This window comes from Felis catus, chromosome E3, assembly GCF_018350175.1.
Source record: "Felis catus isolate Fca126 chromosome E3, F.catus_Fca126_mat1.0, whole genome shotgun sequence".
Taxonomy (NCBI): Eukaryota; Metazoa; Chordata; class Mammalia; order Carnivora; family Felidae; genus Felis; species Felis catus.
In genome coordinates, this window is record NC_058383.1 from 31522685 (window position 1) to 31545389 (window position 22705).

Below are 22705 nucleotides of genomic sequence, written 5' to 3' on the forward strand. Positions count from 1 at the left end.
CATATGACATGGTCATTTTGGTGGCTCTTGAGTTCAGTGGTTAGGGAATAGGATTCAGTGATGGTAATGTCACTTGCAAAGAGACTAGATCTAACACGGTTCTAATTTTAGTATTTCTTAAGGTATCATTTGATTTTGGTATCACTAGCTTCTACATCAGTAATGCTTTCTTTTTTATTTTTTAAAACCCTTGACAGAATCATCTGATTTGTGCCTTATAATCTACCCACCAGTGCCAACAGTTTATTTAGAACTCTTTCCTTGTAATTTTTAATGAATTTCTATAATTTATCCATTTAAGATGAGTGATTTAGCATATGTCCTTTCATTCATTCTTAGCAGTTTTGGCAAACCACCATTGTTTTAAGTTTAAGTGGCATGGGGAGAATCTTAGGAATCTTTTGGTGGGGGAAGCAGGTGTTAGGAAAATTGCCAGGTGAGAGAGAAAACCCGGGTATTTTGGAAGAAAATGTAGTAGAATGCCTGGCACCTGCTGTCGTCCTGTTGTTTGTTAGTAAAAAAAGTCAACTCTGAATGTTGAGCAAATTAACAGATACTGCCTCTATCAATTCATAGTTTGACAGCACTGAGCGAAACGGTTTCAAATTTTCAGGGTGTGATAATAACATTAGTACAGAGATATTTCAATTGCCTTGGACTAGAAGCACTCGGAAGTAACTAGTGTTACGGCCACTAGAGGGTGTATGCACCATTTGCTGAAATTTATGCCACCCTGCAAATGGTGTTCACTTAGTAGAGAACTCTTGTATGCTGACAAGGATATGCTGGCCTCCTATAAATAGCCTGTTTCCAACCTCATTATAGCAGGTGCTGAATATACTCTACCCCCATGGAATGGAATTAAAAACACGCAAACTGGGTCAAGTTAGAGTCTGGTATTCATCATATTTTATTCTTTGCTGAATTGTCAGCTTAATGGAGGAGCTTTGTCTCCCTTATCTTTTTGTCTCCATTCTTTCACTTGTTCACAAGTGTTTATTTTGTGCCTGCTCCGTGCCAGGTACTGTCTGAGCTGGGTATGTAGTGATGAACGACAGAGTCCCTCTGTTTCATGGGGGTAAACACGGAGGTAACAAACAGGAACACAGACAAAGTGCAGGGAGTTGAGTAGTGTCCACCCCTAATCCCTACCCCCCCCCCCCCCGGAACATCAGAACGTGGCCTTATTTGGAAATAGGGACTTTACAGGTGTCATTAGCTAAGGATCACGAGATGCAATCATCTTGGACTTAGAGCGGAGCCTAACCCCGCTAATCGGTGTCTTTATAAGAGGACGCAGAGACACAGGCAAGAAGGCCGGGTGAAGACACAGGCAGACGTGGGAGGGGTGTGGCCAGATTCCGTCTGGAGCCACCCAGAAGCTAGGAGAGAGACAAGGAAGGATTCTTAGAGCTTCCAGGGAGGGCACGGTCCTGCTACCCCCTCGATTTTGGACTGCCAGCCTCTAGAACTGTGAGAATGCATTTCTCTTGTTTTAAGCCACCAGGTGGGTGGTAATTTGTTACCCCAGCTCTAGGAAGCTAACACACGAGGTCATTTCAGATAAGTGCCCCCAGACAAAGAAAGAAGAGGGATAGGATACACACGAGGGCCGGGAGGTAGAGTGTAGCTGTTTCGGAAGGAAGAGGAGACCTCTCTGAGGAAATGAGGTTTGAGCAGAAAGTCACAGTGAAGCCTGTGTGTGGCCCAGCCCTGAGGAAACTTGGCGAAAGTGCTCCAGAGGGCGGGCGCGGTAAGTCGGAGGTCCTGAGGTGGAAATCGGGCTGGTGGAGCCAGAGCAGAGAGGAGATTGGTAGGAGACGAGGTCCCAGAGTGGTCTTGCTGCTTTGCTGCCCCGTGTCCTGATTAAACCTGTGATGAGTTGCACACGTGAAGGAAGAACAACACTGGCATCTGAGTTCCTCTGTTTGCGTGGTGGCTGCTTAAGCATCCCGGCAGCGGACTCACGGGACACTGGGGTGGGAACCTGGGGTCGGAAGACCTTTACACGTGGGTCAGCATCCAGTGAGAAGGGACAGCCTGTGTCCCAGCGCCTGGTTTATGTGCTCGTCCAGCTCATCCGAAAGGGCCTTGCAGGTGTGGGGGGGGCGGGATAGGGTTGTCTGCTCTGTAGCGCCCCCTGGGTTTATTTGCGGCTGAGCAGACAAGGGGCCTGGATCTGGAAAGGTCCTGGTATGTGAATGTGCATATGTTGTGTTCCCCAAAGTCCCCCTTTTGCAGATTTAAGAAAGGACCATGGAGGAACCTAATCATGGCTCAGAGACAGCTGTTGGGAGACATGGAAGTTCTAGGGACGTGGTCGGTATATTTGTCTTGCTTAAAGCACAACCAGAGCCGGTTTAGTAACGTTTAAGTGATAATTGGCAGTAGAAATAAACAGGTAATTATCACCTCACTTCTTTGCTTTTTTTATTTTGAAATATTTCAAGTTACATTCTGAAACATGCCAATTTTCAAAATTTAATACAGACCATTAATGGTACTGTGAATACTTGAAAAGTAACACTTGAAATCGACTTTGCCCATTTCTCGTGTTCGAAGTGGCTACTTTTTTTTTTACAGTTTCTGTAGCCTTTTATCATCTCCTGTAGCTGTTGAATCTTAGGATTTTCATTTCTTTGGCAATGAGAAGTGAAAATAGTTTTTCTTATGGGGTTGTGTGCTTCGTATCGTTTATGGAATTACTTTGGTCAAACTGCTTGAAAATTTCGTTACAAGTTCTTCTGCAAAGAGAGTCTCCTTCATCTGAACTACGTAGCTCCTCAGAAAACAGCAGCAGTGACACCATCAGCAAGAGAAAACCTTTACGCTGTCAAGGTGTCTACACAGGACCCCTGCAAATGGTCCAGCCATTACTCGTGTTTAAAGGCTTAATTTGGGTTTCCCTTGAAGACTCAGAATTCACATTTTTCTTACTTGCATTGCTGTGTGCACACGTGTGCGTGTGTGTGCAGAACCACGTGTGCAGCTGTGTCGTGCACGTAGATATGCACATGCTCACAGGCCACACGAGTGAGCAGTGAAATTTGATTTTTAGCCACGAAACTTTTAATAGGCAGAATGGATTTATTCCATTTGATTTGGGTTTGGAACATTGGTCAGAATTTAAAGAAACTTAAATGAGTCTGTTTTCTATCAGTTTACATTTTTGTTAACCTTTGTGCCCAGTTTTAACTAAGTGCCTAGAATTTCTCAGGATTTTGTCTTCCTTTGTGCGTGGTAGAAAGGCTTGTTACACCGTCCTAGCCTTGCTTGGAACATTCGGAACCCAAACACTGTAATTCTCCTTTAAGTTGTTGGAAAAATAAATTATTTTTATGATTTTTTTTTTTTAGGTGTTAGAAGTAAGCATTCTGACTATCTCAGCTTCTAAAACCAGTTCATTTGTTAAGAGACTAAGCAAGTGATGTAGATTGGAAAGATCGTGTGTTCCACTACAGATGAGAAATTTCCTCTTTTGTACCATGTGCTGATGTAAACTTTTACCAACAGATAACGTTTCTCCTTTAGCTTTGGGATCTGATTTTGTCCCAGTGATCAAATCAGCTCCAGTTACGTATTAAGAGCATGCTTTCGGGCCAAAAAGGAGTCTACATTTGCCTAGTGCTCTTTCAGGCCCATTCTTCTCAGTAACCCCATGATGCATTGTCCCCGTTGTCCCGAGAAGGAAGCCGGGGCCTCCCGTTGAATGGTCCACCCAAGACCCTTCAGTGTCAGACTGGAGCTTAGGTCTTCTGACTCCAGGCCTGGCACTCCTTCCCACTTTGGCTCTTAAGATGGATGCTGTTAGAACAACACCAGACAGAATGGGTGCCACAGAGCCTTCAGACAAGGAGGAAATTGTCCTGACCTGGAAGGCAGAATACGTCTGGACAATTAACTGGCTTGGCAGGATGCAGGGGTGCCCTGTGGTGAAGCTTAAGGGAAATGGGATGAGCAGGTGGCAATACATGTATAGGAAGGAGGGGAGGAGCAAGAGAGCAAGAGACGAGCCCTCTGCAGACCGGCCTGATGAGCCAGGAGGATTGCCGTTGTGTGGGCGGCGGGCTTCTGGGGTGGGGTGGGGGGGTAGGAAAGAGCCCCTGGAAGGATGACCCTGAAAGATAGAACCTGATGTCCAGTAAGTGGGAAGGCATGTTTGGAGTGAATGAGAGGAAGTGATTGAGGACGAAGTCAGAGAGAGGTTACAAAGAAATCCTTGATACGACATGCCTGGAGATGCTAAACAAAAGCCGTGAGTACTTGAACTTGATGGTGAGGTTTCTCGCCAGGGACCTAGGAGAACTGTCCGCAGAGGCTGGAGAGACCTTGGGGAGAGGGAAGGAAGTGTCAGCTCTGACACCACCCCCCCCCCCCATAAGCTGCGCCTCCGTCCTTTCCCCGCTTGTTGCCGAAATGGAGGGAAAGCCGAGTCCTGTCCCCAGTTTTCCCCACGTGTTTAGGCTTTTTAAGAACTGAGGCACGACAGGTGGCACTTGCCAAATCATGATGTCCTAAAATATTCGCGTCACGCCGTGGCCGACCGTACGTCAGTCACCCAATTGTGTTCTTGTTCCCACAGCCTGGAGTCCTCGGGTACTTTGAGTTCAGTGGCTCACCCCAGCCTCCTGGTTATTTGACCTTCTTCACTTCAGCGTTACTTTCGTTAAAGAAAGGTAAACACGATTCGTATCTAGACGTCAGTACTTTTAGCAAATGCATGTATATTGATACCTTCTTTTGTGTACGTTGTCTTCATGTTTATATGTTTAAAATGTTCTGATTCCTTTTCTCTGTATTTTTATTAAATGGTTACACTGTTTTGTGTTGTATTGGCAAACACAATACCATGTTGTTTCAAATAGAGTCTCCTAGATGTTTAGCTTTTTAAAAATGTGGCTTGGTCATCCTGTGTCTGCAAGTCCGTGTTTTGTACTTGAGAGTTGATAGCATAACATCTTTTTTGAGTGTGTAGGTACAAGGTTTGGTCAGAGTTTTTAGTGGTTGTATTATTGCCAGTTGGATGTAGCATGATTTAGGAATATGTTTCCTTCAGGAAGTGTTTTTACAAGTAGGAAAGTCATACCACATTATAGCCTAAGCCTGCTGACAGTTTCACTATTCTCAAATTTATTTATCTACCTACCTACCTGCTTACCTACCTATCTATTCTTTTACTTGGTGGAATCCTCTCTTATTTGAGGTCCCTATTTGTAAAGTTAAACATTGTATCCTGGCCATCTTTTCACATTGCCCATGTTCTTCCTCTGTTACAGTCACAACCTCCTTTCAGTTCTCTGTCCGGTACACTTTGTTCTGCTCCCTTGTCTGTCTCCTTTGTTACCACTCTGGTCCAGGCCCCTTCCCCCACCCCCTGGACTAGACCAATGGGCCCTTAACTGGTCTCCACTCTTGCCTCTCTTCTTCACATGGGAGTCTGTTCTCCCCAGCCTCTCGGGCCCAGCTCCCCACACAGCAGACCCCCTGTTCACCCTTCGGGGTCCAGTTCAAACACCCCACACTTTCCCCCCATCTCATTTGGCTACCCACTTGGTTTCTTTCATAGTGCTGGACATGGTTTGTGTTCATGTATGAAGTTATGAGATTGGTTTAACGTCTGTCTTCCTCCCCAGACCGTGAGACTTCTGAGGGTAGGGCCTGTGTGTCTTCGGTTTAGTGTTCTTTCTTCAGCATCTGGCACATCGTGGGGTTTCAGTTGCTTTTTGCTGAGTGACCAGACTGATAGTTGTGTCATCTTTCCCCCAGTAAATCAACCGAAAACACGTAACTGTCCTTCTGTTACTGGGGTATTAAATTGCCTCAACATTTTGGGGGGTGGGGGGTGGGAATTAGAATGGTAGAGTATTAATACTTTGAACAGTCGTATGACTGGCCATTTTGGGATACACACTGCCTTAAGGTTTTGTGCACAGAGAATCTACTGTTTTCATGTTTTTCATCTTGGGCGACACTGCAAGAGGAAATTAAGCCGTCACATGAGTATGTGTCTGTCCACTTGAAAGATTCCGAGCTGCACAGATTCAGGTGACTGAGAAGACTTAGTGAGTGAAAGTTTGAATTTTGGAAGCAACATACTGCCAGAATAAAAAAGCTTAAGAAGCAGATCCTCAAAAATGTTCTTAGAATTGAAAGCTCTTCAGAGGTCCCAACTGAAAATTGCACGTGTAAGGCTAATCTGCAGTCCTTCCCAGAAATGATGGTAGCATCCAAGTTCTGAGTTGAAGAGGGTGTTTCTAGATCATGGATGGATGTTTTATTTTCCAGTTAGCTTATATTATGTGCTAATGGTTCATCTTAAGTTAGTTTGTCATTCAGAGGTTTCCAAAATAGGACTTCTTTTTTGGAAAAACCTTTCCAAGTAAAGAGAGTAACTTTTCGCCTGTGTTTTCTTTTTGTTTTCTAAGCCAAGGAGGGTGATACATGGCTAAAAACTACTCAAAGGGACAAAAACGAACCTCTTTGGCCAAATCACTAATAGTGACAAATGATTACATGACGTTTCTTCTCAGAATAAATCCAGTCAGATTACCTTTACTTGCGACTCTAGTTGGGTCTGGTAAAACCCTCTTGCGTGTGAACTTTGCGAGAGCTGAGATTCATTCTAATTCATCGTTTTTCACCTCTCACTTAAGGTGAACGAACCATTTTTAGAAGCAAAAGACAAATTTGGAATGATACCTTTCCATAATCTGTGCCCTAAAAGAAATCTTGCCTTGAGCGTCTTGTTTGTTTTCTATGTTGCTTTCTCATACCCAGCGGTTACATGGTGTTTTACTTTTAATAGTAAGGTGTTCGGTAAGAGAGACATGTGCCCGCTGGTTGTTTTGTTGTCGTTGTTGTTTTATGTTATAGTTTGAAATGTAAATTTTAGGGCAGGGCTGTGTTTAGATTGTGTCCACAGATTGAGGCCTAACACACATTTGCCACACTCAACGCTTGATTGTAGAGAGCTCAACCAAAGAAGCGTTTAGACTGTTGCGGTAGAAAGCACATGTCCGGGCGCAGTGCACGGGTGTTCCCGAAACGCACGCACCTTTCCTTTGCCTCAGTCTTTTTGTAACTGTCTTAGAAACAGCCAGGACTCTGACATTTGTCTCGAAGCTAGCCGGCCGGCCATCACTGTCCAAGGATTTGGAGAATGTCCCGTATGTGAAGCCTCATGCCTCGGTGCTGGGAGAGTGCTAAGAGTACACGCCTGCCTCAGGAATGTAGGCGTTCAGTTGTGAGATCTGGTTCCGTGGTACTTTGCTGTTCTCTTAAGTTGTTTTCTTTTTTTTTTTTAATGTTTTTATTTACATTTGAGAGAGAAACAGAGAGAGAGCACGAGCTGGGGAGGGGCAGACACAGAATCGGAAGCAGGCTCCAGGCTCCGAGCTGTCAGCACAGAGCCCGACATGGGGCTCGATCCCACGAACCCCACGGTCATGACCCGAGCTGAAGTGTGATGCTTAACCGACTGAGCCACCCAGGCGCCCCTTTGCTGTTCTCTTAAAACCGTTTGTCTAATGTTTGATAGTTTTACACGTTATTATAAGGGAAATAGGGAATACTGGCTTTCCGCCTGACCACTTAATATTGACTGCTTTCTCTTGTCGTTTTAACTGTTTCCGCTCGTCTCAGTTATCCAGGCCTTTGCTTCACCGGCTAATCTCAAGTCTTGGTGTTGATTTGTGAGTTTATGTAGGTCCCCCTGTTAGGAGGTGTGGGCCCCTTTGTTACATTTCTTCCCTAGCCATTTTCATTTTACTTTTATTGTTTTTTATATAACACTTCTGTATTTTCATGTAGTTAAATCTGTGGTTCTTTTCCTTGGTTTCTTTGATTTTTTTTTTTTTCCTAAAAATTTGATCACTAATTAGTTCGTGTTCTTTTTAAATTTAAAAATTGTCTAGCTCTTCATGCTACCTGGATTTCTTTTGGCTTAACATGCAAGGCAGAATATATTTTTCCTCCTCTTCTTACTAGCTAATCACCATTTACAAAACTATGCTTCCATTTTTCCTCATCCTGACGATGCCTGGCTTTATCACAGAGGGTTTTCTTCTGTGTCCCTGGGTCTATTTCTTTGTTTTCTCTTGGTCTGGATCCCTCTTTTTGTATGAGTAAACACCATTTCATTTCTTGCTTTGTAAGTTACTACCTGGTAAAGTCAGGACTTCACTTCCCCTGGTTCTTGTGTCCCATGGAATCTTCTTCCTCTTCCTTTTTTTTTTTTTTTAATTTATTTTTATTTATTTTGAGAGAGAGAGACAGTGCAAGTTGGGTAGGGGCAGAGAGCGAGGCAGACACAGAATCCCAAGCAGGCTTCCTGCTGCCAGCGCAGAGTGCGACATAGAGCTTGAACTCCCGAAACTGTGAGATTGTGACCTGAGCCAAAACCAAGAATGGACGCTTAACCGACTGAGCCATGGTTCAGGTGTCCCTAGAATCTTCTTTTAAATCCATCCGTGCATCTCGCTGGATTTTGGTTGTAATTGTATAAAGGTATAAATTGACTTAGAGGGGAGGGCCACGTTCACAATATTTGGCTTCACTTTTTCTAAAAGGATCACAGCATGATTATTCATTTATTCAAACCTTTTTGTTTTTTATAATAGGCCTTAGGCATTCCTCATTAATGTTTAATCATTTCTGAGTGCTGAGTGATTGATGACTTGTGGGCCAGCAGTCTGTGTGTGTTTCAGGATTTGGAGGGAAACCAGTCTCATACAGTTCTCCACGCTCCCCAGACCGCAAAGCCTCTTCGAACCATTTCACACTTGATCTTGGCAGGCCGACTTTCTTCTTTTGCCCAAAGAAAATTTGGTAGAAGGGTCAGTGTTTTTAAGTTGCTTACTTGATTTTTTTCCCATCTTATGATTATTTCATTATTTGCTATAAGACTGTTCTGGTACAATGTTGTTATAGTTTGCTTTGATTCAGTGACTTTCTGAAAAGAAAATTAGCAACCAGTTTCGATCCTGGTTTTCATTTGGGCTCTACAAAAGGGCTGCGGCGTCGGTGAGTGGGGGAAGCCGTGGCCTGGCCGCCCACACTGCCTGGTCCTTACCTTTTGTCCGCCACGGACGGCATCTGTAAACTTGAACGAAACATTTAACTTTTCTTTGAGTTTGTCTAACTGATATTGGAGAAGGTGAGGAGAAGAGTAAAGCATGCTTTATAAGGCCACGTCATGTGTGCGATACCTTGTGAGTAAGATCATAGCCCTAATGTCCGTAGTAGCTTCATGAGAAAGCCAGCTGTTGGAAAGGGCCTAAAATAAGTATTGGGTCTGTTTCCTTGGCTGATCCCTCCACCAGGTATCGTGTACCCTGACTGACTAATGAACGGACAGGCCTTCCTTTGCTTGTAGCTTCTCCTTGAGCGGCCTGGTGTTCTCCCCGTGGGAGCGACTACAGCCCTCTCCCACCAGGGTTTGAGTTGCTTTGTTCAGATAGTATTTCGATCGAGTGTCTTGAGGCCAGGGTTTTGTCCTCCCCTCCTCCAGCTTCAGCACCCTGCTTGACCAGTGTTGTCGTGGAAAGGTTGAACGAATGGCTCTAATACAGGGCACTGTACCTTGAAATTGCTCAAGTGAGTGATTTGAACAATGAGATGTAAAGTCACCTTGGGCCCCTCCCCCCACCTCTCCTCATGCCTAGACTTTTGGGTTCCTGAGCCCAGGGTGTAGGCAGTGGTCACAGCTGGACTGGGTGCACCCCTGCCTGATGCATTCTTCTTAACGCTTTCTTTCCACTGACTTTTCACAGTCCCTGACACATGAATTGAACTGAAATTCACATGGTACTTAAATGTTACCTTGAGAATACACTAACCCATGAATTTAGGATGTCCTTTCTACTTTCTTCTGCCACCGTTCAGAATTCCTAAACATATATGACTAGGGAACCTTTGGGAAATAACTGTTGTAATGAATTTTTTTACAGAGGAATTTATTAAAGGAAGGGTTTTTTTTGTTTATTTTTCAGAGAGAGAGAGAGAGAGCGCGCGCGCGAATGCACAAGCAGGGGAGGAGGGGCAGAGAGAGAGGGAGACACAGAATCTGAAGCAGGCTCCAGGCTCTGAGCTGTCAGCATAGAGCCTGATGGGGGATTCAAACCCAAAAACCATGAGATCGTGACCTGAGCTGAAGTCGGACGCTTAATGCAACTGAACCACCCAGGTGCTCCATATTAGAGTAAGGACTTCAAATTCCAGTGTAGGGTCCCTCTACTCCACCAGGTGGCGCCAGATTAAGCTGTGATTTGCTGGTTGAATTGGGTCAAGGCACAGAAAAAATGGTCTCCTCCATATCCTTATTCATGAATAAAGCTAATTTTTTTGGAGCACTTTTCTGTTAGATTCTGAAATTTTATACAACATCAAGAAGTCTGAAGGGTAGGGTTTTCTTATTCTGTGACAGATATTCTCAAAGGTATAGAAAAAACGAGGGACTGATTTCTTAGGCAGCGTTGATTCTGAGGTTCCTTTTTTTTCCTGGGTTCCTGGGTCTGACTCTTGGGAGTTTGGATCAGGCATTGGGTTTAACGATTCTCGTGAATGAAACAGGTTCTAGGGTCAGTTGGATTTGTTGGATGATCTCACTCATTGTCACTGTACTCACTCATAGAGGGAAATCTTTTCCTAAGTATCGCCCTGTGTTCTGAGGCCCTCTGGGTACTGATTAGTGCACGTTAGAATAAGCGTGTTAGAAATTCCATACTTTTTGTTCCTGTACTTAAAACTGCTTTTTTTTCTTAGGTGCCGTTATTTTAGCAAGGATGTCATTATATTTCACAGGAGATGCTTTTATTCCCATTCTGACTTCTCTCTTAAGCCTTGTGAATGCTGCTAGGTAAGAATTAAGGCCAAAAGCAGACCTCCCCGCACTCTAAGGTTCAGAAGCGTGACTAACTCAACAAACATTTGAGATCTGTGCTCCAAGCGTAAAGATGAGTGAATCCAGTACCTGTCAGTACCGCCAGATAGTGTGGTGGGCAGGTAGGGTCGCCTACAGTGTGAGTCCAGGGATGGGTCTGTGACAGGTTGCTGGAGCGTGGAGGCGGGAAGTCCACATCAGGTCGCGGAAAGCTGCTCAGAGGGGATGGTGCTGGGGCGGGAAGGGTTTCCCAGGAGAGTGCGTTGTCAGCCTTCAGGTGAGCGTGTTGGAAACTAGAGAGAAGATGGAGGGGTGGGGGGAAGCAGAAATTGTGCAGGAAGCTGAGGAGCAAATTTGGTCATCTGTAGTTATTTTGATTCCTTGAACCCATATAGGAATATAGATATTTTGCTTTTTTGAATTCCTTGTGTTTTAAAAATAGCATCATCTTCATTTTCTAATTGTTTTCTGATGTTTTCTACCTTTTGAAGGTTGTCCTATTTCTACCTATTTGAAGGTGTGGGGGGGGGGGAGAGAGAGAGAATCCTATTTCTTCAAGGTTTTTGGTTTGCTTGTTTGATGTTTTTTGTTTTTGAAGCTGGAGTAAGACTCCAAAGAACCAAAAACATTAAAATCTTGAAAAACTCTCAGGGATCCTCTATAATGAAGTCACAAGCTTATAGTGAAATAACTCAGTGCAGACAAACCCATTTGCAGTCTCTACTTGACCACTTTTGATGTAAAGTTGAGTAGGTAAGCTGATGCTGGGCTGAGCCCTTCCCTGAGTCAAGCCCTTTCTCTGGATGAGCCAGTCTTCACTGCCAGTCTCTGAAGGAGGAGCTGTGACTGTCTCAGGTGGGGAACAGGCTCTCAGGAGGTTGTTAACGCCCTGGAGGCCCCTGCGACGGGCAGAATAATGCCACCCCAAAGATACCCACGCCGTAATCACCACGGCCTGTGAGTATGGTACCTTACGTGGCAAGCAGGAACCCAAGTTGCTAATCAGCTGACCTTGATTATCTGGATTATCTGAGTGGGCCCAGTGTAATCAGGAGGGTCCTTGAAATTGGAATTGAGAAGCAGGGGCACCTGGGTGGCCCAGTCGGTTAAGTGTCCGACTCTTGGTTTCGGGTCAGGTCTTGAACTTGCAGTTTGTGAGTTTGAGCCCCACGTCGGACTCTGTGCTGACAGTGCAGAGCCTGCTTGGCATTCTCTCCCTCCCTGCGCCGTCCCCCCCCCCCCCCCCCCCCGCCCGCCCGCCCGCCCGCCCTAAACCGCTCTCTCTCAAATAAATGAACTTAAAAAAAAGTTGGAATTGAGAGCCAAAGAATAGTGTCAAAGTGATGCAATTTGAGAAGGACTTGTCCTGCCGCCCCTGACTTTGAAGCTGGGAGGGGCCACGAGCCAAGGAGCGCAGGGGGTCCGCCGGAAGCTGGAAAGGGCAGGACCTGGGTTCTCCTCCCCTGGAGCCTCCCGAAGGGGCATGCCCTGCTGACCCCGTGATGTTAGGCCAGTGAGGCCCGTTTTGGGCTTCTGGCCTCCAGAACCGTGAGATTAATTTGTGTCCTTTGATGTCTTTTAATCTCCTGAATCTGTGCAACTTTGTTACGGTGGAGGGAGCTGACTCAGTCACGAGGCAGTGCCGGGGAGCTGAGGTAGGAAGCCAGGATCCCGTTCCTCCCATTTACTGTTGTGCTGTCCTGGGATGAGGAGGATGACCCAGTATGGTGTTTCCCGCCTCCAGGCCTTTGCCCCTGACGCTGCTTTACTGGAAGCCCTTTTCCTAGTTAACATCCGCCTTTCTGGTTTCTCCAGGCCTACCTCAAGGCCTGTGGCATTTATAAACACTGCCTTGCTAGCGTTACGTCTGGCACGTTAGGGACATGAAGTGGAGACGTGCATCCCACCAGCCCCCTTCCTGGACCTCGTGCTGCACTAGTTGGCCGTGTTCCCACTCAGCAGCTGGCATTGTTTTCTAATGTTCCCTGGAGCTTTCTTAGTGTCTTCCCAGCGCAAAGTTCCCATAGGCCCAGACTGAGTCTCCTCATAAGTCATTTTAGTGGCAGGTGCCCTGTGGGACCACAGACTACCCGGTCCTTCCTTCCAGCTGGTCTTCCATCTGTAAGATGCCCTGGTTGCATTGGACCTTGGCCCGTTTTTGGAAGCTTGGGAGCCAAGAATTGTTTTTATATCGGGGAAGGGTTGTCGGTGAGAAAAAAAATAAAAGGAGCTGTGACCCCTAACTAAGAGGAGCCTAAATGGGGTTGGAGGAGGGATTTGTAACCGAGTGGGTTTCTGTTGTGAAGTCTTTCCTTCTCTGAAGGTGTAAAAACAGAAAGGAATTTAAGTGCAGTACGCACAAGGAAGGTATTTGAATTGATCGTTGTAATGTGCTTTGGTTAAATGGGGACGGTGGGGTGCGGGTGTCCGTTCACGGTCATGTCAGTGCGCATGACGTGTGTATCGCTGCATTCTGTGTTCCCCTGAATGCATTTGGAGGTACGTTTCTGTCCTCCCTAATTCAAGAGAAAGAAGTCACAGTGAAAGAGTTCCATATTTACTTAGCACTCAGGAGTGTCATGGCAAGCCCTGGAATGCGCGTGTTGTCATCTCGGGCACCCAGTGCCAGATTAATTTCTAGATGATTGCCTTGTGCCTTATATTGACTTTTGAAAATACACACATCTCAAAGTGACATTTCTAGGGACAAAATGCAAGTGATAGCTTTAGTTCGTTATGTTGAAAACAGACATTTCTGTGATCTATTACATTTCTTTGAAGGTTTTTTGCATTTGGATGAATGTTTTATTGGAAATGTGGGAAATCATCCATTGAAAAATTATGAATCACTGTGTAAATGCTGAGTAGCGGGAGGGGAGTGGTTATTCCTTTGAATATAATCCCATTTCCCTTTTTTTGTGCCTTGTCTAAAACCTTGGAAAGGAGAACGGGAAAGCAGAAGGTAACAGAAATGGCAAAGTGTGGAGTAACACGAGGATCGTTCCCAGGGTGGAAGGTTCCGTGATGCAGGTTTGCCTTTTGGGATGTCACTGTTGCCCAGAATACAGACTGGAGAGCTGTTTTCCCAGGGGGTCCGTGGCCTCCTAACTATGCTGATGAAAAGACTTGATCCAGTGGGATTAAAGTAGCATGCTTTATTTGTTAGCAGTTCTCTTTAGGAGTATTTTTCTTGACCTGATACTATGTTTTGCTCCACGATCCCTGAGAGATTAGTTCACACAGATGTCTCCCGGATAGCACATGGCCCGTCCTGATGTCAAAGTTTCTGCACTGCTCAGCTCCAGCGTTTCTGCGCATTCTTTCAGTGTATCTTTGGGGGCCTTACTCTGCGCTGCACCAGGTGCTGTTAGCTCTAGGCTTCTGAGAGAATTTCACAAGCTCACTGGTTTAATACCTAGAGTCAAGATCTGGAGACCCACCTTTTCCTTCCTGAAGGAGAGATAGGGACACACACTATTAAAAATGAAAATAATTGGGGCATCCGGGTGACTCGGTGAAATGTCCAATTCTTGATTTCGGCTCAGGTTTGTGGGTTCGAGCCGTGCATCGGGTTCTGCCCTGACAGTGTGGAGCCTTCTTGGGCTTCTGTCTCTGCCTCTGATTCTCTCTCGCTCACTCAAGAATAAATAAACTTAACAAAGTTTAAAAGTAATCATTCTCTGCTGTTGGAGGGGTTTTTGTGGGGAAAAAAGTGTGAGAAATATTCTTAGGTCTCCTTCCCAGATCATTGCCCATCATTAAGACTTACTGGCTAAGGGCGCCAGGGTGGCTCAGTCAGTTGAGCATCTGACTTGATTTTGACTCAGGTCATGATCCCAGGGTCATTGGGATAGAGCCCTGTGTCGGGCTTCGTGCTGAGCGTGGACCCTGCTTAAGATTCTCTGTCTCCCCCTCCCCCCATCTCCCCCACTTACATGCATGCGCTCACTCTCTCTAAAAAAAAAAAAAAGAAAAAAAAAAAAAAGAAAAAAAAAAAAAAGAAAAAAAAAAAAAGAAAAAAAAAAAAAAGACTTGCTGCTAGATTTATTATCTCAGCCTAATTTTCTTCCTGAGTTTATATGAATCTCACTTTTTCATGATTACCACTGTGGCATAGTCCAATAGAAATGTAACATAAACCACATAGATATTTTTAAACTTACCTGTGGCTGCATTAAAAGTTAAGAAGAGGGGCACCTAGGTGGCTCAGTCAGTTACGTTAGGTGGCCAGCCTCTGTTCAGGTCATGATCTCACAGTTCATGGGTTTGAGCCCCGTCAGGCTCTGTGCAGACAGCTTGGAGTCTGGAGCCTGCTTTGAATTCTGTGTCTCTGTCCTTCTCCCCCTCATGCTCTGTTTCTGTTACTCAAAAAATGAAGAAAAACATTAAAAAAAATTTTTTTTAAGTTAAGAAACTGGTAAAAATAACTTCTATCTATAAAATAATACATTTTGTTTAGCCCAGTGTATTCAGGTTATTGCCATTTCAACAGGCGGTCAGTATAAAAAACTATTGAGACATTTTATAGATACTTTTTGAACCAAGTCTCCTATGCTTTTACACTTAACAGCATGTCTCAATTCAGGTGCTGAACTTTCATTGGAAACACCTGATCTTTGTTTAGATTACATAAAAATTACAGTGGAAAAAGAGGTATATCCTCAAGTTGTTTTATATATACTTCAGAGTTGTCCAGGGACTGAGTTGAGTGTCGCTTTAAAATTAATTAAGATCAAGCAGAGATAAAAATTGAGTCCCTTACTTGCTCATGTTTCAAGTGCTTGTTAGTGTAGCGGCTCCCCTATAGGACTGTGCAGCTGTGGACAGAGGCCTCTGACCCCAGTGTCCCAGCGTGACGCAAATATTTCTTGAGCTACTGAGTCCCCTGCAAGCACATCCCCGAGGTAAATGTGTCAGATTTGTGTTCCCGGCTCCCTGTCATTGCTGAGTGTGAGTTGTATAATGTTCCTTCAGGCAAATGTACTATTAATTTTGAAACCATCAAACCTCTGTCCTCTTTGCTAACAGAAGAAACTATTGTTACTCTTTCTGGAATGGTTGAGAATCTTAACAGTTTTGCCTCCACGAGGAGTTCTTGCCTTGGTGTGTGTGTGCTTTACCCCAGTACCAAACTGAAGTTTTAATATTAAAAATTGAATTTAAGTCATGTGGTTTTAAGTAAAATAAAGTACTTTGATGTTAAAACAGTATGCAAAAGCCCCAAAACAAAAATCTTGATGTAAACCAGAGATCCCAAATGAGCCAGATGGATCTGAGTAGAAACCAGACGGACTTTCAGATTCTCGCATCCTCAGCGCGTCCTTGGTGGCTGACGCGAGGTGAATGGTGACCGTGGAAGGTGGAAGGCACAAGAAGGTCAGCAGAAGCCATTCTAGGGGGGAGTAGTGGGGGAAGCAGGGGTGGAGCTTTCCATCAGCGGCACAGAAGCAGCCCAGCCTCAGAAGATCGCAAGGGCGGTTTGCCTAAGCGCCAAAAGTAGAGGCCCGATGATCGGATCCAAGTGAGACCATTTGTTACCGAGTGCACGCCAACCGTGATGTGGCGCAGGGGGCCCAGATGGTGGCCGTGTGTGCTGTGGGCCTTGCAGCCGAGGGACCCGGGGCCAGGGGCTCAGCGCCTTTTGTAGCAAGCGATGGATGCGTATCGCCAGTCTTCACGCAGTGGTCACCTTGACCCGCGTAGTTGCCTGAGGGACCGGCTGCAGGAGCTGCTCAGCGACCACTGCTTTTGCCCAGACGTTCTTTCCTGGTCTTGCTGTATCTTGCAGTGGTCTCCCTGACACCCTTCACTGGGTGGTGAAGAGACTTTACATTTTTAAAAATTAATTGAATATGATCATGTATGTCATTGTTTGACCTTTTGGTGGAGGAGGGGAGAGCATTATTCTGAATTTATTTACTTAATTAAGTTTTTTTATGTTTATTTATTTTGAGAGAGAGCGTGCATGTGTGCAAGCAAGCAGGGGACGGGCAGGGAGAGAGGGAGAGAGAATCCCAAGCAGGCTCCATGCTGTCATCACAGAACCCAACTTTGGGCTCGATCCCCTGAACTGTGAGATATGACCTGGGCCAAAGTCAGACATTTCACCGACTGAACCACCTCGGAACCCCTGAAATTACTCACTTTATAAATGACAGAGATTCCCTACTGTAGAAAGCCTTGGGGCCCTGCTTAACAGAAAATGTTCTGGGCATAGAGATAAGAAGTGTTATTTTTTTGTGTCTTTCTTACGCTATAAACTTCCCCTGCTAATTCAAGTACTCCTTGTACACATGAGAGTGCAAATTTAAGCTGCTTCTTCTAGCAAGATTTCCGCTATATGCAGGAACTTAAAATAGACGTGTGATTTTCGTAGATCTCTCTATGTGTGAAAAATAAAATTTTGAAATTGTGATATGTTTGGACGTGTGAGAATCTGCTGTGTGCAGGCAGGCAGGCTGTCCATTCTTTTTAATGCAGTTAAACAGGTTTTTGAATGGGCCTTTTCAACTTACGGGGCAGGCTGTCCCTTATGATTCCTCTGCTCCAATAAAGCATGTTGCTGACATTGGCAGACTTTCAAATGAACTTCGTCACTGGCTGCCTCCTTCCTTTCCTTCTTGTCTTCTTAGCCGTGGGCATCCACCAAGATTTAGCCTTCTCCTAGAGGGTGGCGTCTTCCATCAGTTCCTATACCCTCTATTACGTCCTGCTTTTTCTTCTGACGGATTGGCATCTGAGCTTACCTGCTGTGCCATTTTTTAAAATTCTGATTTTGAGCCAATTTTGTACTTGTAGAAAAGTTGCAGAAATAGGACAGGGAGTTCCTCAAATTTCTACCTTCACCTCGCTTCCCCCATTGTTCACATATTATGTAACCATTTGTTATAAAGGTGCTTGGGCCAGAATTAAGAACGTAACATTGGTATGGTTATTATTATTATTATTATTATTATTATATTTTTTTATTCAAAACAAATTTTTAATGTTTATTTTTGAGAAAGAGAACGCGCGCAAGCAGGGGAGGGGCAGAGACAGAGGGAGACACAGACTCCGAAAGTAGGCTCCAGGCTCTGAGCTGTCAGCGTAGAGCCCGACACGGGGCTCGAGCCCACAAACCATGAGATCCTGACCTGAGCCGAAGTCCAACACTTAACCGACTGAACCACCCAGGCCACCCAGTATCATTGACTGAACCGCAGAGCTCATTTGCATTTTTCCCATGTTTTCACTGATGTTTCTTTTCTGTTCCAGCATCCAGTCTTGGATCCCACATCACTTTTAATTCTTTTTTCTCCATCTCCTCCAACCTGTGACATCTCCTTAGTCTTTCCTTGTCTTGTATGACCTTGACGCTTTTCAGGGATAGCGGTCATGGTTTATTTTGTTGCTCAGATAGTTGCAGGTTCCACCTTCAGGAGTGTCTTGGGTTCGCTCCTGTGTCCTTTGAACAAGTTTCATTCTTTTTATGAGCACATCTTTATTGTGACACAAAACGTTTCAATCTGCTCTGGAATTAGCTTCTTCTCCAGGGAGCCCTGGTTTCTTTTATTGAAGAATGGCATTTAGAAACCAAGATCTGGGCGTTGGGTGTGCTCTTTGGTATGAGGTGTCATAACTTTTAGGCCTTTTCAGCAGGTAGAGTTAGGACATCTATGTATTTATACCCACATGTATGTATATGTTTGTAGTTCTGTTTCTGTTATGTGTGTGTGCGTGCGCACATGTATGTGTGAAAAGCTGTAAGCTTATCAAAATTCCTTCCGATTCCAGTCTCACACCAGAGTAGAGCGCTCTTCTGTTAGTGTCAAACTTCGTCCACCCACCCTGAGAATCCTGGCTCTCAGTCTTTAGATTTACAGTGCTTGGTCAGGACACTGTGTCAGTGACTCACTTCTTAACTCTCCACCCCTACCCCCTCCACCATGGAGTGACAGTTACGTTTATTTGTTAGTGCTTGTATTCCACATTGGGCCCCCGCACGTAGTGGTCGATTTAATGATTTTCGTTTCTGAGGATGTGAAGGGTGAACCATGCTCTGGTTCCAAGGGTCCGATACGCAAAGGTCTCTGAGCAGGACCAGGCTGCCTCACCCCTGTTCTCCAGAACCCATTTCCTTTCCTTTCCCGTCCTGGCCCCCCTTCCTTCCACACATAACCAATCTCTGTCACTTGTGACTTATTCTTCTGGTGTTTCTTTGGTTTTTGTGCCGTTTTATGTTTTTGTTATTATTTTTTAATGTTGGTTTATTTTTTAGAGAGAGTGCATGTGCGAGTGGGGGAGGGGCAGAGAGGGAGGGACAGGATCTGAAGCAGGCTCTGCACCCACAGCAGAGAGCCTGGCATGGGGCTCAAACTCCCGGGCCATGAGATCATGACCTGAGCTGAAGTCGGACGCTCAACCGACTGAGCCACCCAGGCGCCCCGGTTTTGTGCTATTTTAAACTTCTCAGATTTGGGGGAAAAATAGATGATCCAACAAGGCCTCAGAGATTGCTGTTCCTGCTTCCTCCCTGCTGGTCACACCTTGTCTGAGGGGAAGAGGGCACCTCTGCCAGGGAGTGGGGTTAAGCTGGAAGCTTGGTGTGGTCAGTACCTTAATATTTTTATATTTTGGCTACTTGGGTATAACTTGGTAACATTTAAAGTTAAACCGATGTCTTACTTCACATCTAATAAAGCAGAAAGGGGATAGGAAAGAATGTACCTTTCCCTACATCGTCTTATCCGCTAGCTCTCCACGAATACTAGATATTGTAGTCAATTTTTAGGCACACAAATGCTGTGTGTACTCCTTGAGGGAAAGAAAGCTTGTACTTTCTTTGATCTCTTCCACCCCCCACCCACCCCCTGGCCACAACTATTTTTCTTACTTTTTGGAGGCTTTATACTTTTCTGAACACATGTGCCTGTAAGAAACAATCGTATATTGTTCCATCAGGTGTGAGTTTTTTTTTGTATTCTGAGAGAGAGACAGCACGAGTGGGGGAGGGGCAGAGAAGGAGGGAGAGAATCCCCAGGAGGCTCCGCGCTGCCAGCGCCGAGCCCAAAGTGGGGCTCGATCTCACGAATCATGAGATCATGACCTGAGCCGAAACCAAGAGTCAGACGCTTAACCAACCGAGCCAACCTTTTAAATGAAGAGGTACGCTTTATCTTTCTTCAGCTTGCTTTTTCACTCACATATGGCTTTAAAAAATGTTAGCATGGTGTAGACAGCCCTGCCCCATTGTTCTTCAAATCTGCAGAGTACTTCCTGGTGACTGTCCTTCGTGTGCCTCTTGGTGCACGTGTGCGGAGAAGCAGTAGGGCTGCAGCCTGTGTCCGCACCTCCCTGTGACAGGTGCAGCTGCTTGTGCTCCCGAGCAGCTGTCGTGTCACCGTTTCCCACCAGCGTTGTATCCGAGCATCATCTCTCTACCGCTCACCGCGCTTGGTACTTCCCGTTGTCTCAAGTTTGGGGCAGTTGGAGGGGACAAGGGGGTATTTTGTTCTAATGGGCTTTCCTCTAAAAAGGGAAGTTGAGTGTGTGTTCATGTACTTCTAAGCCTTTTACATTTTTTCCTTTGGTTTGCCCATTTTTAATTGCTTTCTTTTTCTTATGATTTGTATGAGTTCTTTGTTCATGCTAGGTTTGTTCATTTAACCCATATGTTTTGAGCTCTTAATATGCCTAGGCACCACTACAGGTACTGGGGTAATAGCTATAAACAAGATTCCTAATTTCACATAAGTTCCGAGGAAGCTGGACTGAAGAAGAGAAAAGTAAATCAACCAGATTCTGTAGATGTTAATAAGTGCTATAAAAAAATGGAGTACTGGTAGAGCATCTACGTGAGTCGGGGAGGAAGCCCCAGTTTTCCGTTACGGACTTCATCCTCTAAATGTTTGCATTGAGGCGGGGTGGTCAGGGAAGGCTTCTCGGAGCAGGTGGGGCTGGAGTTGACATCTGAATGATGAGAGGCCAGCCGTGGAAGTGTCCAGACAGAGCATCATGTGCCTGGGCTCTCCAGTGGGGCTAAGGAGTGAGGGGAACCAGGTAGCCGGCGATGAGGTCGGGTCGTCGCAGGGAGACAGCGTGTGGGTGATGATCAGAGACGTTACTCAGGGGTAGACGTGAGGTCTGTTTCTGGAGGAGATTTCTCCAGCTCCTCCTCCTCCTCTTCTAGGCTAGGTGACCAGAAAGAGCTTTGCTCTGGGGAATTTGTGCGTCAAGACTTGATGATTGGGTTTTGTGGTGGTTTTAAGGCATAGGCTTTTTCTTTAATAAAGGAAAATTTTCTGTTTCAGATTACCTAGGAACAGTACGATTTGGGGTTATCACAAATAAACATCTTGCGAAACTGGTATCCTTAGTACACTCTGGAAGTGTGTATTTACATAGACATTTCAACACATCACTTGTAAGTATTTTGAAATCACATTTATATTAGTGCAGTGGTTCTTAACCTTATTTAGGTCACAGACTTCTTTGAGAATTGGATAAAATCTCTGGGCACTCTCCCTAGGAAAGCGAACATGATTTTATACGCAAATTTAGGGTTTCTGTAACCCTACTCTGGAGCCCTTGTCCCCACTTACGAACCCAGGCATTAGAGGGCTCTCGAATGTAACATCGAGAAATTCTTTGTTTATATTCTTTGGTTTGGGCCTGGCCTCATTAGTTTTCCTCCTTGGATGCAACTGCAGGCGTAATCTGTTGGAGAACTGTTGCTCTGGGCCCATGTCCTCAGAGGTTAAGCTTCCATCAGGCGACGATGTTGGTTGTTCATTTGTGCCACTGGTCAGGAGTAGTAACATGATACGCTTTTCTCCTTAGCTGATGAAATGGGTTTTGAAGTTCTTGTTAAGTCGCAGTGAGAAGTTGATGGCTTCTCACCCGAGAGCGCCTCAGTTCTCCATTGTCATCTTTGTTCCCTGATTTCACTTGCTTTTTGCTGGACCAGCCCCACCTCAGCTATTTCTAAGCTTTTGACCTGTATGTATCCTGCTTAGTCGTGTGCCTCTGCTTAATTTATTGTTGCATCCTCAGTCCCATCACCGAGAGTTTATTTTTCTTAAGTATTTTCTGTCTCTGACTTCATTGACAGTGTCACTGATTGACAGGTGGAGTGAAGGCCAGTGTCTCTGTACCCTCTGTACGCAGCCCGTTGAACCTGCGCTCCCCTTAGCCCAGCGTGCAAGTCTTATGCCTCTGGGGGCGCCTTTAGGCCCTCTCCAGGGTGCCCCCTTGGTGGCCAGGCCCCCTGGCTTCTGCAGGTCCCTCATAGCCCAGATGCTGTGCTTTATTTCTTGTAGTTCCTGTTCCCAAAGTCCAATGTATTTTTGTGTTTTCCAAATAGAAATGCGTATGTGACGTTTGGATATGTTTTTTCAACCTCCCGCCGTCCCACTTGGAGAGTCACTGTGGTGGTGGTTTCTCTCCCGCTCTCCTCGTGCCTCTGTCTAAGCTTCTGACTTGCTCTGCTTTCGCTGTGTGCCCTTCTCCTCCATCCTCCTCGTAGAGCCAGCACAGGGCGGGTGCATTCACAGGGGAGGGCGCTGAGCAAGGAACTTAAAATAGAGAAGAGAAGGTAGGGCTGTGAGAACGGCGCTGACAGATCCAGTGGGTTTTACTGATCAGGTTTGTAGTCTCTAAGGTTGGTTGGTTGGTTGAACAGCAGAATTCCTCTTATCAAATGAAGTATTCCTGGGACACCGGTTTTCTAAAATAGCCGTGGACATCTTTGTCACGAGCCAATTTAAGTCTCTGCTTTGGAGAGTACATAATATCTTGTTTCGTGGAACCCTCCAAAGCACTTTTTTGGGGGGGCAGTTTTGTTTGAAA

The 22705-nt window shown here is 45.3% G+C and overlaps 1 protein-coding gene across 4 annotated transcripts in view; it reads left to right on the forward strand.

Moving 5' to 3' along the window:
• The window catches only part of TXNDC11 (thioredoxin domain containing 11), a 79823-nt gene that overhangs the window by 39833 nt on the left and 17285 nt on the right, over positions 1 to 22705 (forward strand). For 3 of the 4 annotated variants that reach the window (XM_045047714.1, XM_023246824.2, XM_019820950.2), the window contains 2 exons: positions 4583 to 4676; positions 21169 to 21281. In XM_045047714.1, the coding sequence (XP_044903649.1) occupies positions 4583 to 4676; positions 21169 to 21281 (207 nt within the window). Of the gene's footprint in view, positions 1 to 4582; positions 4677 to 10830; positions 10856 to 21168; positions 21282 to 22705 lie in introns of those variants that run through there. The other variant, XM_019820951.1, reaches the window with a different exon arrangement.